General features: G+C 41.0%; 1 protein-coding gene across 1 annotated transcript in view; it reads right to left on the bottom strand.

Moving 5' to 3' along the window:
• The window catches only part of LOC129699067 (kinesin heavy chain), a 144,908-nt gene that overhangs the window by 37,964 nt on the left and 91,363 nt on the right, over window positions 1-15,581 (bottom strand). The window contains exons 9-11 of the mRNA XM_055638693.1: window positions 13,697-13,801; window positions 9,466-9,614; window positions 7,197-7,345 (exon numbers count right to left, since the gene is read on the bottom strand). Of these exons, the coding sequence (XP_055494668.1) occupies window positions 7,197-7,345; window positions 9,466-9,614; window positions 13,697-13,801 (403 nt within the window). The remainder of the gene's footprint in view (window positions 1-7,196; window positions 7,346-9,465; window positions 9,615-13,696; window positions 13,802-15,581) is intronic.

Below are 15,581 nucleotides of genomic sequence, written 5' to 3'. Positions count from 1 at the left end.
AATATTATACAGTGTTTTAAATCTTTTCTGAAGGGCATCTCTTCCACCACATTGTTTACATCAAACCAAAAGATTTGCCTACTTCACAATGAAGGGATTGTTTTAATCATGTAAAGAACAAAACCGTAAACAACAAGGGCAATTTTTACATCCATTAGGAAAGGGTTAAGGGCCTGTCCCATGAGCATGCGACTCCATGTGGCAAGCGCGACCTAGCGTGGTCGCTTGAGCTGTTCGGCCTCACGGGGCCGGTCCCACTTCGATCGCCGGAGCCGTATGTTGTGCGAAGTTGGTCCCGACATCCCGCGGGGCTCCGAAAAACTGACCGTGTTCAAAGATTCCGCGCGGCAATGGCCTGCCGGCTCGCAGCCGCTTCGACGTCATACGCACTGCCTCGATGGACATACGGAGCGTCTCAATGCCGGACGCAGCATCTTGACGCTGTACGTCACACGCGAACTTACCGCGGACTTCGCTCAAACGTCACGTCACTCACTCGACCTCCGCTTCCGGTTTGGTCGCGCTCACCGCATGCTGGTGGGACCGGCCCTGTACGGGGATCAATTCGACCTCCGCGCAGCCCCCGCTTCCAGTTTGGTCGCTCTCGCCGCATGCAGGTTGCATGCTCGTGGGACAGGCCCTTAACTGCGACACTTCCCGGAGAACCAAATGATGCCTATATGTGGCCTGTCCCATTAAGGTCTCAAATCATCTAGCCACTGACTGTGGAATGTACTGCCCACTAACACATCATGATGTTTTATCAAAAGCCAAGGACGTTTACTAATAAATTAGCGGCTTAGCGGGGTGTGACAGGTATTGTGGGACATTAGATTTCCACGACACTGCCACCAGTTAAATAACCCAAGTCTATAATCAGTAAATTGGTACGTCAGCATTTCATCTCAGGAGCCGCCTACATATATTAGCGTTGTGACAAATTCCTGCCAGTCACGCACTTGATCTGCTCACTGCCTCTGCGTGCAACTCGAGATGCTGTGGGTGGGGGGGGGGGGGGGGGGGGGGGGGAGTTAGTAAATTGCAGGTTTTTATTGTTTGTCAAGGAGGGATTTCCTTGTAAGATAAGCTTGGGAGGAAATTTCATTCTGTTATCCCATTTGCAATTTTTTTTTTTAAACGTTGCTTAACTATTGAATTGCTGGATGAATATCAGGACAGCTTTAACGCCACATTATCTTTGTCTTTGCAATGTGGGAGCAAAGATAGCATCTCTGCGGTAATTCTCTCCTTCACACTGTGAATTGTCCCTAGTGTGTAGGATAGAACTACAGTTAGAGTACAGGTGATCGCTTGTCAACGCGGACTCGGTGTTTTCATGTTGTATCTCTAAACTAAACTAAGCTAATATGGTTCAAAAACACCATGAGCTTCATCCACCATGTGGTCATTCCATGAAACACGAACTCGGTCTATGACTGATTCAGTCCGCTTTTATCGAAAGTCTGAAGAAGGGTCTTGACCGAAACGTCACCCATTCCTTCTCTCCAAAGATGCTGCCTGTCCCGCTGAGTTACTCCAGCATTTTGCGTCTATCTCCGCTATAACCGACATCCGTTATAAAGAGGTCTATTAAATGAGGGTTTACTGTATACTCATCACTGTTTGCAGCAATCAATACACTGTTCTAGACACTGTAGATGGATCAATTGTAATCATGTATTGCATTTCTGCTGACCGGTTAGCACACACTGTACCTCGGTACACGTGACAATAAACTAAGCTGAACTGAAACTTAAAAAATGTATTATCATAAATTGTTTTCTTTCCCACTACTCTACAAACTAATATGATACAAGTTAATCTTCTGTTTTAGGCATTATATTATTATCCATATGCATTGGTCAATGCAACAGAATTTCAGAGGTAGGACACACAAGTTATCACATCATGCATTAAGAACATAGTACAAAATAGGTACATGCCCTTTGACCTGTGCTGTACATCATGCCAGGTTACATTAATCACCTCTATCTGTACATGATCCATATCCTCCCATTCCTTTAATACACACAAAACAATTATTTACTACATTGACCTACTTTACAATGATTGGACTCATTCCCTTCTAGATGCAGTCTTTTATATGATTTTTTAGTAGACAAAAAAAATTGCAAATATGGACAATTGTATTGGTGGAATAATTTCAACACAATATCAAAGCCAGACCCCAAGGAATGGAATTAAGTGAAATAAAGTATGCCCCATCTCCTATTTTATGTTGGATAAATAAGAAACTGGATATACTGGTTTACCAAAAAAGACACATAGTGCAGGAGTAACTCAGAAGGTCAGGCAGTATCTCTGGTGGACATGGATTGGTGATGTTTCAGGTTGGGACCCTTGATGATGTTGGCCCATGATATTAAACAGCCCATAACAAGGGTCTCCCTCACATTCTTACTTGGATGTCATCTAAAGCTAATGGAAAATAACTAAGGTTGTGCACGTAAGTTACCGGAAAAATAAATCTTCATCCTGCATGTAATGCCTGCCACGTCCAATATAATTTTACACAATAGTGTCTCTGGTTGTAACAATGGAAGGACAGATTCAACAGTGTTTTAAAATGAACATAAGAGGATAAAATTAATCCAACTTTGAACAGTGGTCTTCCTTAAATTAGTCAGCTAGAACAACACAAAATGTAGTTATCATTTATACAATCTATTGCTTTCCCACTCAAAGAAAAATTCTGTAAATGGAATGAATGGAATGGTAACAAGAACAATAAATTAGTCAGGGTCACAAGACCTTGGTTCCTACTCTACATCTGCACTTCCAGACGCTGAGCTGGCAACATTTTTAAAATCTTAAGTAATAAATACTCAGTAACCACAGGCAGTTCGTCGAAACAAAAACCACTTGGAATCAAAGATCAGAATCAGATTGGTTGGATGTCAAAAGGAATCAAGGGAAATAGGATGGAGAGATAGAAGATGTATATCAGCCTTTATTGAATGAAGTAGACTCAAGTGCCAGTTGGCTTATTAATGCATCTAATATTCTCAGATTGGCACAGAGGCAGCATGATGGCGCAGCGGTAGAGTTGCTGCCTCGCAGCATGTGCTGTGCCGGAAACCCAGGTTCGACCCCGACTACGGATTTTGTCTGTACGGAATTTGTACGTTTTCCCCGTGACCTGCGTGGGTTTTCTCCGAGATCTTCGATTTCCTCCCACACTCCAACGATGTACAGGTTTGTAGGTTAATTGGCTTGGTATAAATGTAAATTGTCCCCAGTGTGTGTAGCATTAGTGTGTAGGGATTGCTGGTCAGTGTGGATTCGGTGGGCCGAAGGGCCTATTTCCACGCTGTATCTTTAAACTAAACTAAAGATCAATTGACCTACAGGTTAATGCCAGAGATTTTGATTTATTGCTTTATAGAATCAGAGCTATGCAAGATAAAAACAAGCCCTTTGGTCCAACTTGCCATGCCAACCAACGTATTTCTGAGCTAGAGGCACACCAGCATCTTCTCATCCAACCTTTTCAGGGAATCCTTTTTATTCCTATTTCACGCATTTATTTACCTAGCTTCCACTTCAGTGCATCAGAAAGTTTGTGTATCTATCTAAATCACATCATGCAAGACACAAATTCATAATTTTCCACATCACAACTTGCAGAAGCATGTTGACATTTACGCTTCTCTCAAGCCGCTCCCATCTTACCTCTTCCAAAGTCTATTATCATTCACTATCCCTGCTCCCTTATATTTGTCGAACCTCCCCTAATTGTACCCACACTACTTGCTCCAACCACTTGCTGTGGCAGTCAGTTCCATATTCAGTGGTGGCCATCTTGTATTGATGGACTCTTCCCCAAAATGGATACATTCTTTCCACGTCCACTCTATCAAAATCCTTCATAACTGTGTACTCCCTATTTTGTTGCACTTGCCTTCTCACTTCAACAAAGAAACTAAGTTTGCTAAATCTTGCCTCAGTTCCCCGCTCACATCTGGCAGTGCTCTCCGTCTGAACCAGGGGCCACGGAGCGTTTTTGAAAGTGGGGAGGCTGAGCAATTACTGATCACTGGCCTTGGGTGTACCTGGTGAGGGAGTGGAGCAACCGAGTGGGGGCAAGGTGTAGGAAGGGGGTGCCCCTCCCCCCCCGATAAGGAAGGGACTTTTTGAAATTTGATGTATTAAAATCATGTTTTAGTGCATTGTAGAAGTATGATTTCAATGTTTTTTGTTTGAAGTATTTTTAAGAGGTAACTTTTTAAGGGTCACTTTTTTCACACAAAGGGTGGTGGGTGTATGGAACAAGCTGCCAGAGGAGGTAATTGAGGCAGGGACTATCCCAACATTTAAGAAACAATTAGACTGATACATGGATAGGACCGGTTTGGAGGGATATGGACTAAAAGCAGGTAGAGTAGCTGGGACATGTTGGCAGGTGTGGGCAAGTTGGGCCGAAGGGCCTGTTTTCACACTGTATCACTCTTTGACAACATTATACCTCCACCATGCATGAATGCTTCAAAATCAAGTGGTCGAGTTTTATTGCCATATACTCAAGCATAGAAACATAGAAAATAGATGCATGAATAGGTCAATCGGCCCTTCGAGCCAGAACTGCCATTCAATATGTCATGGCTGTTCATCTAAAATCAGTATCTCTTTCCTGTTTTTTCCCCATATCCCTTGATTTCGCTAGCCCCAAGAGCTAAATGTAACTCTCTTGAAAACACCCAGTGAATTGGCCTGCACTGCCTTCTGTGGCAGGGAATTCCACAGATTCACAACACTCTGGGTGAAGAAAGTTTGTCCTCATCTCAGTCCTAAGTGGCCTACCGCTTATTCTTAAACTGTTACCCAACTGAACTCCCCCAACATCGGGAACATTTTTCCTGCAGTTACAGTAAGTGAAAATCTAGCAGGCAAGCAGGATGCTTTCTCCAACCACCCCCATTTGAAGTCCACTATCTGCCACCGCTTCTACCCAGTGCTTGGTACCTACTTCCAGCAGCCACTGGTTGTCCTCCAGAATGCAGCGAGCCACAGCCTGGTCCATGCCAGTGACCAGAGCGAATTTGGCAGAGACTCTCACGGCAGCAGCGCAACGCTTCCGACGCCTCCGACGGCCCGGGACTCTTGCACTGAGGCTGCTCCATGGCCGGAGCTGCAGCGAGCAACTAATCAGCCCGGCAAACACTCGCCAGCCCCGGCTCCCCGTCCGCATCTGCCCCCGCCGCTGCTTCTGCTTCCATCCCTCCGCCCCGGCTCTCCAACACCCACGGCCCATGCAGTTGATATTAGTTTTGAAATTCTCATTGATCACCGAATTTTTCACATCAGAGCGTGAGAAATTCTGTGATCAACGTGAAAGCGTGAGAATTGGGTGAAATGCGTGAGACTCACACTCAATGTATGAGAGGTGGCAGCTCTGATGTGTCTGTCCAAACGTTGTGACAGTACCTACATCAGTACCTCCTCCAACAGCTCGTTCCATATACCTACCATCCTTTGTGTAAAAAAAAAAGTTGCCCCTCAGGGTTCTATTAAATCTTTCCCCCCCTCATCTTAAAACTATGCCTCTGGTTCTAGACTCAAAGTGCATTTACCCTACCTATTCTTCTCATGATCTATACACCTCCATAAGATCACCCCTTCATCCAAGGAACAATGTCCCATCCTGTTCAACCTCTCCCTACAGATCAAGCCCTCAATACCTGGCAAAATCCTTGTAAAATGTCAAATAATGACGAGACGGACTACAGGAAGGAGATTGAGAACCTCATAACCTGCTGCCTATGCAAAAACCTTTCACTCAATGTCAGCAAGTTCAGCATGTCCTCAACTCCCACCAACTCCTACAGATGAGCCGTAGAAAGCATTTTATTGAGATGCACCATAGCATGGTTTGGGAACAGCTCCATCCAAGACCGCATGAAATTGCAGAGAATTCTGGATGCATCCTAGACCATCACACAAACCAACCTCCCTTCCATTGACTCCATCTATACCTCGCAAGGCCACCAGCAAAATCAAGGACGAGTCTCAGGCAAGAGGTACAGAAGTGTGAAAATGCATATCTCCAGATTTAGGGACAGTTTCTGCCCAGCTGTTATCACGCAAGTGAGTCATCCTATCACCAACTAGAGAGCAGTCCTGACCTACCATCTACCTCATTGGATTCCCTTGGACCCTCTTTAACTTTACAGGACTTTATCTTGCACTAAACATTATTCCCTTTATCTATACACAATGGACGGCTTGATTGCAATCATACAGTCTTTCAACTGACTGGATAGCACGAAAAAAAGCTTTTCACTGTACCTCGGTACACGCAACAGTAAACTAAATCTTCTCTGCACCCTTTCCAGCTTAACAACGTCAAGTAATTTCTCATTACAAATAATCTTTCACCGACCTAGCAGATTTCATGTAGAGGTCTTCCTAATCAAAATCCCACATTTCACAAAGGTTACTGATTTAATAAATGCGCAATACTTAAACTAAAAGAACTAAGGTTGTATCAATAATTAGAGTCAATAATTTGGTCAATGAATTTTTTAGATGCATCCTACTGATGAAGCACCATTGATTTAGTCCACTTTCCCAATAAACAGAAAGCAAACAAATATGTGCAACTAAGACTCACTCTTTAAAAGACTAATTTTCCAAATTGTCAGCTTATTTTTCTTAATATTCTACCCACCTTTTCCCCACGATCCTCGTTAGCTAAAGTTCAATATGTTTTCAGCGGTATAATAGTTAAAAAAATTTAAAAATGGTGCAATGGAGATCTTTTCTCTCTAAATTACAACCCAGTGAGGAATACTTATATTTTTAGTTGATATGACTGGGAAAAGTGTATCTCAGGGCAGGGATTAAAACAACACCAATAAAAGGAAGCACAAGGAACTGCAGCAATTTACCAATAAATGGAATCTTGATTTTAACATTATATAAAATTACTTTGGGATCACCAGGTCAGAAAACCACAGGCTTCATCTCTAGCTCATATAATTAAGGAATTTACAAATAATTCAGAGAACTTAATCCATAGAACAAGCAATGGTCAGTGCTGAAGGGGTGGTTTATATGTGGATCATATCTAAGATCTACAGCTACCTCAATGCCTACTTAAGTTTGAAATCATATATCATGCAATCCACCTTTTTACTCCAAATTAAAGCCAGTTAAAACAGTTGTGAATAAATTACCATTTCTCCATCTGTTTAACTCCATCTCCAGGTGCTGTAGAGCATTCTTCAGGGACTTGTTCTTCTCTTTTTCCTTCTCGTATTTCTTCTTCCATTCCTCTGCCGTCAACTCCAGGTTGACGGATGCAGTGTTCTTAATGGTCTTGGCTCTGTTAAATGGAGAGGTTCACATGGTACAATTTATGCCATTGCTGCTCATATCCTTTCCTGCCCACCTTTTTCAGTGAAATCAATAGCTTAAAGAAACATTTCTTCTCAAATTGAAATACGTGTTCAAGAATACACAAGAACATAAGAAATAGTTAGGTTTTGTTTCGTTTTGAGGTACAGCGTGAAAACAGGTTTTTCAGCCCAACGAGTCCATGGCGACCTGCGATCCCCACGTACAAACAAGGTCCTACACACATTAGGGGCAATTTACAATTACACCGAGCCAATCAGCCTACAAACCTGGACGCCTTGGGAAAGTGGGAGGAAATGGGAGAAACCCCACGCATGTCACCAGGACAACGTCCAAACTCTGTACAGACAACACCCATAGTCAGGATCGAACCCGGGTCTCTGACGCTGTAAGGCAGCAACTCTACCGCTGGGCCACCATGCCGTCTACAGACATAGTATTCGTATAGCCTGTTCTGTGATTTGAAACCATACCTAGACTAGCGTGAATGAGTAGGATAGGTGGAGACCCAGCAGGATTAAACAAGACGTGTGATGGTAGGGACGAGTTCCCTGCAATCTGAAGGCCAATCTGGAGAGGAGATGGGCAACCTCAGATTATTCTACCTGAAGAAACCATCCATTATTTGTGTATACAGGAATAAACGTATAAATAGCAACTCAGCCAACCTCATAACCATTGCCACATCTAATTGCATGAGACTCTGAAGTGCCTTTTATGTGCAAGGTAATCTGAAATAATTAGGAAGACAAGCCAACTTCATGATCAATGATTCAAGTGCATTCCCTCACTTTCCAACAAGGCATGGCAAACTGACCTATATCTATCTCAATGTTCTTTAGCCTGATCTCCTTCACATCACACCAGGCTCATCATCTCTCAAACTACCCAGCGTCAATCTCAATTCCAAACTGCATATTCTGATCAAATTGATCCGAGAACCCAATTACATATTTTCATTGGAGTCAGTGTGAAAAATTAGATTTTATACATGTCAGCTGCATAATTATTGATTGTATGCATTGAATGGTTGGAAGCATCAGTGTTCCAAAGAGTTGCCTTTTTTAATGCATATATTAAAATATCTCAATAGTTAGCTGCACGATAAACCAGCCCACAAAATGAATACAAATCATTACTTGCGAGTAGCAGGACTGAGTACAGTTGACCAATATTGATACGGACCAAATGACCGTGTAAGGAAATTCACATTTACTCAGAAAGGCATTAGAAATTAATTCCTGGAGTAGTCAATGGGCAGGAAGGTATAACACATGAAACTAATAACCATTAAGCCTTCTACTATTTTTGTCCAAGTATTTGTTCAAATAAAAAAATCTATTACATCTGCTCAACATAACTTAACCAGAACAGAGTCACTGTGCCAGCTCTTCAATAACGCATCAGTGTATCTTGAACAATAAAAAATGTGCTCAGCTTCACACCATGCCCAAGAGTTCCAAATCCTGAAATAAAATCTTGAGACACTTTTCCAAGTCTCAACAATACAAAGTGTGTTTTTGGAGCCAGGATAACCATGCACTGATTGGTATACAATTAGAACACATTTCTTTGATGTGGTCAAATGCCTGCAGGGTGGGTCTATTAAATTAGCTTTGCTGATGAGCCCTGCAACATTGATTAGATTTAGAGACGTTGAAAAGTCAATATTTGCATCTAAAATCTTCATTGATTTTCTAACAAATGTGATTGCAAGTCCATACAAAGTGTTATTAGTTTTCAAGTAGCAATTTGAAATTGTAGACATGTAGGGCCGAGATGGCCTGTTTCGGAAACGGACTGTAATTCATGAATTGTAAATGGACTTGTAGGGCCGAGATGGCCTGTTTCCGTGCTGTAATTGTTATATGGTTATAATTTACTCCACATCCAAAAGCCATTATGAAATTAGAATTTTAAAGGTTTTTAAATAATCCGATTACTTTATAAAATAGAATTCATCAAATTCTTTGGTAGCACTTTTGTAAACATATGCTCCACTTTAATGATCCAGTGTTGGGGTTACTAAATTGTCCTTCTCCTGTGATGTTATGGTAAACATTCGGTCAGTTTAGAAGAGATTCTTACCTCTGCCCAAACATCAGGGTTGTTTTCGATTCTGCATCATTAAAATTGGAGGGTGAGCAACAGATAATTATGGTGGTTCGGCAGTTGCCACCAAGGGAATCTTGAAGAATTCGGGTCATCTTACTGTCACGGTATGGAACATGCGTTTTCTGTTTAAAAAAAACCACATCCATAGAAGTTACAACATGGTAAAGGAGTCCCTTAGTCTATCACTTCATAAAAGAGCTGTTCGAAAAGCCCTATCACTTTACAACTTCCCCAATGCATGGCAACGTTCCGCTTTTGTGCATTGTCTTTTATCTATTTATTTATTTATATATTTATTTTTATTAGAAGCAATTGTACAAGAATCAAACATTCGGCATGTAAAATTATACAATTATTGTAAAGCTTCAATTTTAACCTTTTAACCTGAAAATAAGAGAAAAGAGAGAAAGAACAAGGGAGCAAAAAAGTGAAAAGTGATACGATAAGACCCCTAGACCACCAAAGCAGTGTGGCCAAAGAATGAATAAAGATATAAGAGAGAAGAAAGAAAAAAAAGGAAAAAGAAAAAAAGAGGAGATATACCTGCCCCTCGTCCCCCCGTTTTTATTAGTTTTTTTGCCATTATCAGGCCATAGTTAAGGAAACGTCTTTGAAATAATGTTAGCTCAGAACAGGCTTCTGACGTACCTAGAGTAATCAATTCTGTGTTGGGGTCCAATTTTATTTTAGAAAAAAAATACCAAAAATTCCCCTCCAGAAATTATGTAACTTTATACAGGAGGCAAAAGAGTGGGTTATGTTTGCTTCTTGAAGGAGAAATTTATCACAAATAGGGGAGACATTTGGGAAGATCTTATTCAGTTTAGACTTTGAATAATAAAGTTTATGCAGTATTTTAAATTGTATTAATGAGTGCCTAATGTTAAGAGAACAGTTGTGTACATATATAGAAGGCCTTCCTCCCATCTATCTTTTAAAATTGTTAGGCCCAGTTCATCTTCCCAAGCTTGCCTAATTATTTCTGACGATGAGGTTTGTATATTTAAAAGGGTATTATAAAGGCACGATATTAACTTATTTGAATCCGAGTTTCTATTCATGCATTCGTCTAGTATGTCTGGAACCATATATTGACAGTCTTGGGTATGTGATTTCAGATAGTCTCGTATTTGAATATATCTAAAGTATTGGCTACCTTTCAGATGATATTTTCGACTGTAATTCATGAAATGAGAGTCCCCATCTCATAAAGATCTCCCATTTTTTTTAAATTCCTAAGCTTTCCCATTGTATGAGCGCCGTGTCTAAAGTAGACAGCTTAAACGAGGGATTGTTGGCGATTGGTGAGAGAAGAGATACATTTCTCAATTTAAGGGTTGACTTCACATGTTTCAAGATTCGTAAGGTGCTATGGATTATCGGATTTTTCTCATATACTGATTTCTTAGAGATTTATTGGAGAGAGAAGGATCGCACCTATTACCTTTGTATGTTGGTAAGCTGAAAAGCAATTTGTTTCAGACTGCAAAATATTAATACAGAACAGAACTTAGAACAGGCCTTTCAACCCGCTATGTGCATGCTGAACATAATGCCAGGTTAAACTAATCTCTGCTGTGTGCAGGTGATCCTTATTCCTCCAACACTTGCATATCCATGTGCCCAACTAAAAGCCTTTTAAATGCCACTATCCTATCTGCCTCCACCACCACCCTTGGCAGCGTGTTCCAGGCACCCACGACAGTCCGTGCAAAATCACTTGTCCCGCACATCTCCTTTAAACTTTGCCTTTCTCACCTTAAATCTGTACTCTCGACTCGTTGACATGTCCATCCTAGGAAAACGGTTCCGACCATTTACCTTATCCATGCCACTCATAAATTCATACACTTATATATGGTCTCCTCTCAACTGGCATTGAGGAAACCATTCCAAGTTCTTCCAACCTCTCTCTGTAACTAATAATCCCTAATAACTAGTCTGAAGAAGGTCTCGACCAGAAACGTCACCATTTGACACTGAAGAAGGGTCTTGACCAGAAACGTCACACATTCCTTCTCTCCAGAGATGCTGCCTGTCACACTGAGTTACTACAGCTTTTTGTGTCTATCTTCGGTGTCATCTGCAGTTCCTTCCTACACACCTAATCCAGGCTGCGTTCTTTGTAAAACCCCAAATGCAGATTGTTTGAGCAACCTTCATCTTCCATTACACCAAATATTATGATCCATCCGAGAGACATCATTATTACTTTAAATTAAGTCAGCTATAGCAACACAATTTGAATCACCACCTGAAACATTGTTTCTCTCTCCACAGATGTCACCTGACCTACTGCGTATCCCAGCACTTTATTTTTAATTTCGGATTTCCAGCATCTGTAGCATTTTGTTTTTCAACCAGAACATTTAAGTTTAGCTCGGGACATCTCTGATCTATTGGAGCCAGCTTTTCACTTTTACTGCAGCACTCGGAAAACACAGAGAAGATCTTAACTCCTCTGAGACACACATGTTAAAGAGATATACATGCGTTTTTTTTAAAAATCACAAATTGAAGCTCTCCTACTCTCACGTGTAATCCTGCCTAAGGAAACGCATAAATGTTTTTTTTAATTATTTTAAATATGTACATTTCTACTTTTCCAAAGAGCACTATCGGTTGGGCCAGTCATCAGTTGGGCCAGTCATAGAGCGTTGAAACAGGTCCTTCAGCCTAACTTGCCCACGCAGACCAACATGCGCTATCAACACTAGTCTCATCTGCCCATGCTTCGTCCATATCCCTCTAAACCTATCCTAGCTATGTACCTGCACAAATGTCTCTTAAATGTAATTCCTAACCCATAGTGGGGTTAGGAATAAACCAATAATACAGTAGCTGTGACTAATGCATGCTTGTTACCCTAGAATTATGCAGTTTACAGACTTGTGAAGAGACCATTTTTTGGAATTGCGGAGACAGTAGGCTTTGTGGGAGAACTGGGAAGGGTAGGGGAAGGAGGGAGAAAGCAAGGGCTATCTAGAATTAGAGGTCAATGTTCATACCGCTCGGGTGCAAACTACCTAAGCAAAATATGAGCTAAATATTTACTTGAAACATTTATGTTTACAATTACATCCTTTCCCTTTACATATCAGGATGCAAACTGCTGCCACCACAACAGCTAACTGATATTCTGAACATATGCCAGTTAGATTTTATCTTCAGGACATTCCTAGGCCTCCCTGGTTATCAAATAAGTCTGTGAAACACTTAAAACTCTAAGTTAGAGTACCAAACACTTCGTATGGAAACTTTTGTATGTCATAATGAGACCAGATTAAGGCAACTTTGAGATCAAACCTATATAGGTCTTGTCTTCCAATTATAGAACTAATTCAAAGAGAGTCAAGTGCACATAAATCCTAAAGTTCTCATAAACAAATGTGTAGGAAGAAACACATTCAAAGCAGAATTTCATTACGTATCGTTGCTTTATCATCAAACACATGTATATTGCAATGCTCCATGAAAGAAATGGAAATGGACAAAATGAGGAACCTTACATGGTTATATAACTCTAAACATATAGAACATCGAGTTGGCTGAGGAGGCCACATATAGACCCCGACCTCGGGTGGACTATGAGGGGGAGAACTGGATATTTTTAGTGCCTTCCCTCACAGTGAATTCTGCTGTGGGGGGACGTTTCATGTTGATTTCTAAGTGTACTGTTCTGTGTCTTGTTTTCTTTTTCTCTTTTTTTGTTTTGCATGGATATATTGACATTTGAATTTAATCAAACTCTGTAAAGCACTTTGGTTCAAATACTGGTTTTGTTGAAAAGTGCTATATAAATAAAGATTATTATTATTATTATTATTAAACTCAAGCCAGTTCTGATCTTTGAATTGATCATTCCATAAATCACAATCACCAGTTTTGCAGAGTACTTGATACTTAGACCATGAAACCACATACTTTTAATAATCTTTTAATTATTTCCTTCACCTGCAGGTTGAAACATTGTGAAGATTTATAGACAACCCATTAAAAATATATAGGGTTTCAAGAGTTTGTGTTGTGCATTGCAAATGGAATTCAGTTCAGATTTCCATCACATTATATCATTAGTGCATCAATCAATCCGATTGAACCACACATATTACACAATTGAGTAAATATTAGCTTATGACAGAAATCGTGGAAATACAATGTAAACTGGATTTTCACCAAACAATAAATTATTGAAGAGACTTACAGTTCCCTCCGCCAGAGCAGAGATCACATTCCCCAGAGCAGAGAGAGACTTGTTGATATTTTTAGCTTCATCCAGGACGGATCCTTCAGCTCCGGTTTTGCTGACCTATGATGAACAGAGAGACAGTTTGTCACAATGTTATTCAACAACTAGCTCACATCTTTCTTGTACTTGTGTATCAGGGTAATTGGACTGAGTCCCGCTATTAGCAACACGTAACATGACAAAGATGCATTACCTCCCTCCCACTACCACATCAACTCATTTGGCCCCACCCTCTCAGAGATAATAATCCCTTTGTTCTACACACCACTTGCCCACCTTCACTGCCACTCACTGCTAACTTGCTTACTTTTTCCTAATTCCGACGAGGGGTCTCGGACATTGAGAACTATGTCAGGAGCCAAAATTAGAAATCGGAACTGCAACAAAGTTGTACATTTAGAAATGGACAAACTGCGAACATTACTCCAAGATCAAGTCAGCTGCAGTATTTCCTGCTGTCTATCACAGTGGCTGTTTATTTCAATGGAAATAGTGGCAATGGCATCTTTAGCATTAATTATCAAGCTTCACAGATTTTTTTAAAAATCAACATTTGATTAAGTTAGCACCCGCTTGCAAATTCATGCAACAATGCACCATTTGATTCAGCTTTCATCAAAGATAGGGTTCAGAAATCCTAGGCTGAAGGGGTTATCCTATGACGATGATCGAACATGTTTGACCAATACTCGATTAGATTTTAAAGAATATGAGGTGACATTATTGTGGCATTCAAAATGCCAAGGGGAGTTTGTGGGGTAGAGATTTACTGGAAATGATTGCTAACAAGACTCCAGGTATCTCAATGCTCCACATAAAAATCATCATGGCAAGATTTTGGGGGAACTGAGAGCACGAGTGCTACATTTCTGCTATGAAGTTACATTTGTTGACAGAGCACATGGAGTGAAAAGGGGATTACAAGGTAGACAAAATCCACCCTCAGCGGGTGAGGCAGCTCTATGGAGCGAGAGATGAAAAGTTTTGAGGATGGGTTTCACAAGGAGCAGCTCCATACAAATATCTGGAGTTTCTCCAGTATTTTTGTCTACCTTCGATGATCTTGTATTAAGAAATGGGGAATTACCAAGGCACAAATAGTGTACCTAGAGAATTTGGGATAGCAGCACATTTCTGGTGAATTTTGCCCAGCATGGATTACTAAGGAGTGTATACTCTGTAAATAGAACAGATTTAAACGTTCAATTTTATTCCCACTCCAATTTAAACCATTCCCACAAAGAAAAGTTACAATCATTGAAAGCACAAGGCATTGAGGGTTCAGTATGATGCACAACTAAATGCTGGAATTATGGAGGCAGGCAGTGACTAGTGGGGTACCGCAAGGCTCAGTGCTGGGACCCCAGCTATTTACAATATATATTAATGATCTGGATGAGGGAATTGAAGGCAATATCTCCAAGTTTGCGGATGACACTAAGCTGGGGGGCAGTGTTAGCTGTGAGGAGGATGCTAGGAGACTGCAAGGTGACTTGGATAGGCTGGATGAGTGGGCAAATGTTTGGCAGATGCAGTATAATGTGGATAAATGTAAGGTTATCTATTTTGGTTGCAAAAACGGGAAAGCAGACTATTATCTAAATGGTGGCCGATTGGGAAAGGGGGAGATGCAGCGAGATGGTACACCAGCCATTGAAGGTAGGCATTAGGTGCAGCGGGCAGTAAAGAAAGCGAAAGGATTTGAGCATAGGAGCAGGGAGGTTCTACTGCAGTTGTACAGAGTCTTGGTGAGACCACACCTGGAGTATTGCGTACAGTTTTGAAATCTGAGGAAGGACATTATTGCCATAGAGGGAGTGCAGAGACGGTTCACCCGACT

This window comes from Leucoraja erinacea, chromosome 7, assembly GCF_028641065.1.
Source record: "Leucoraja erinacea ecotype New England chromosome 7, Leri_hhj_1, whole genome shotgun sequence".
NCBI lineage: Eukaryota > Metazoa > Chordata > Chondrichthyes > Rajiformes > Rajidae > Leucoraja > Leucoraja erinaceus.
Note: the sequence above shows the minus strand (reverse complement) of the source record. Positions and strands in the feature narration are given on the sequence as shown.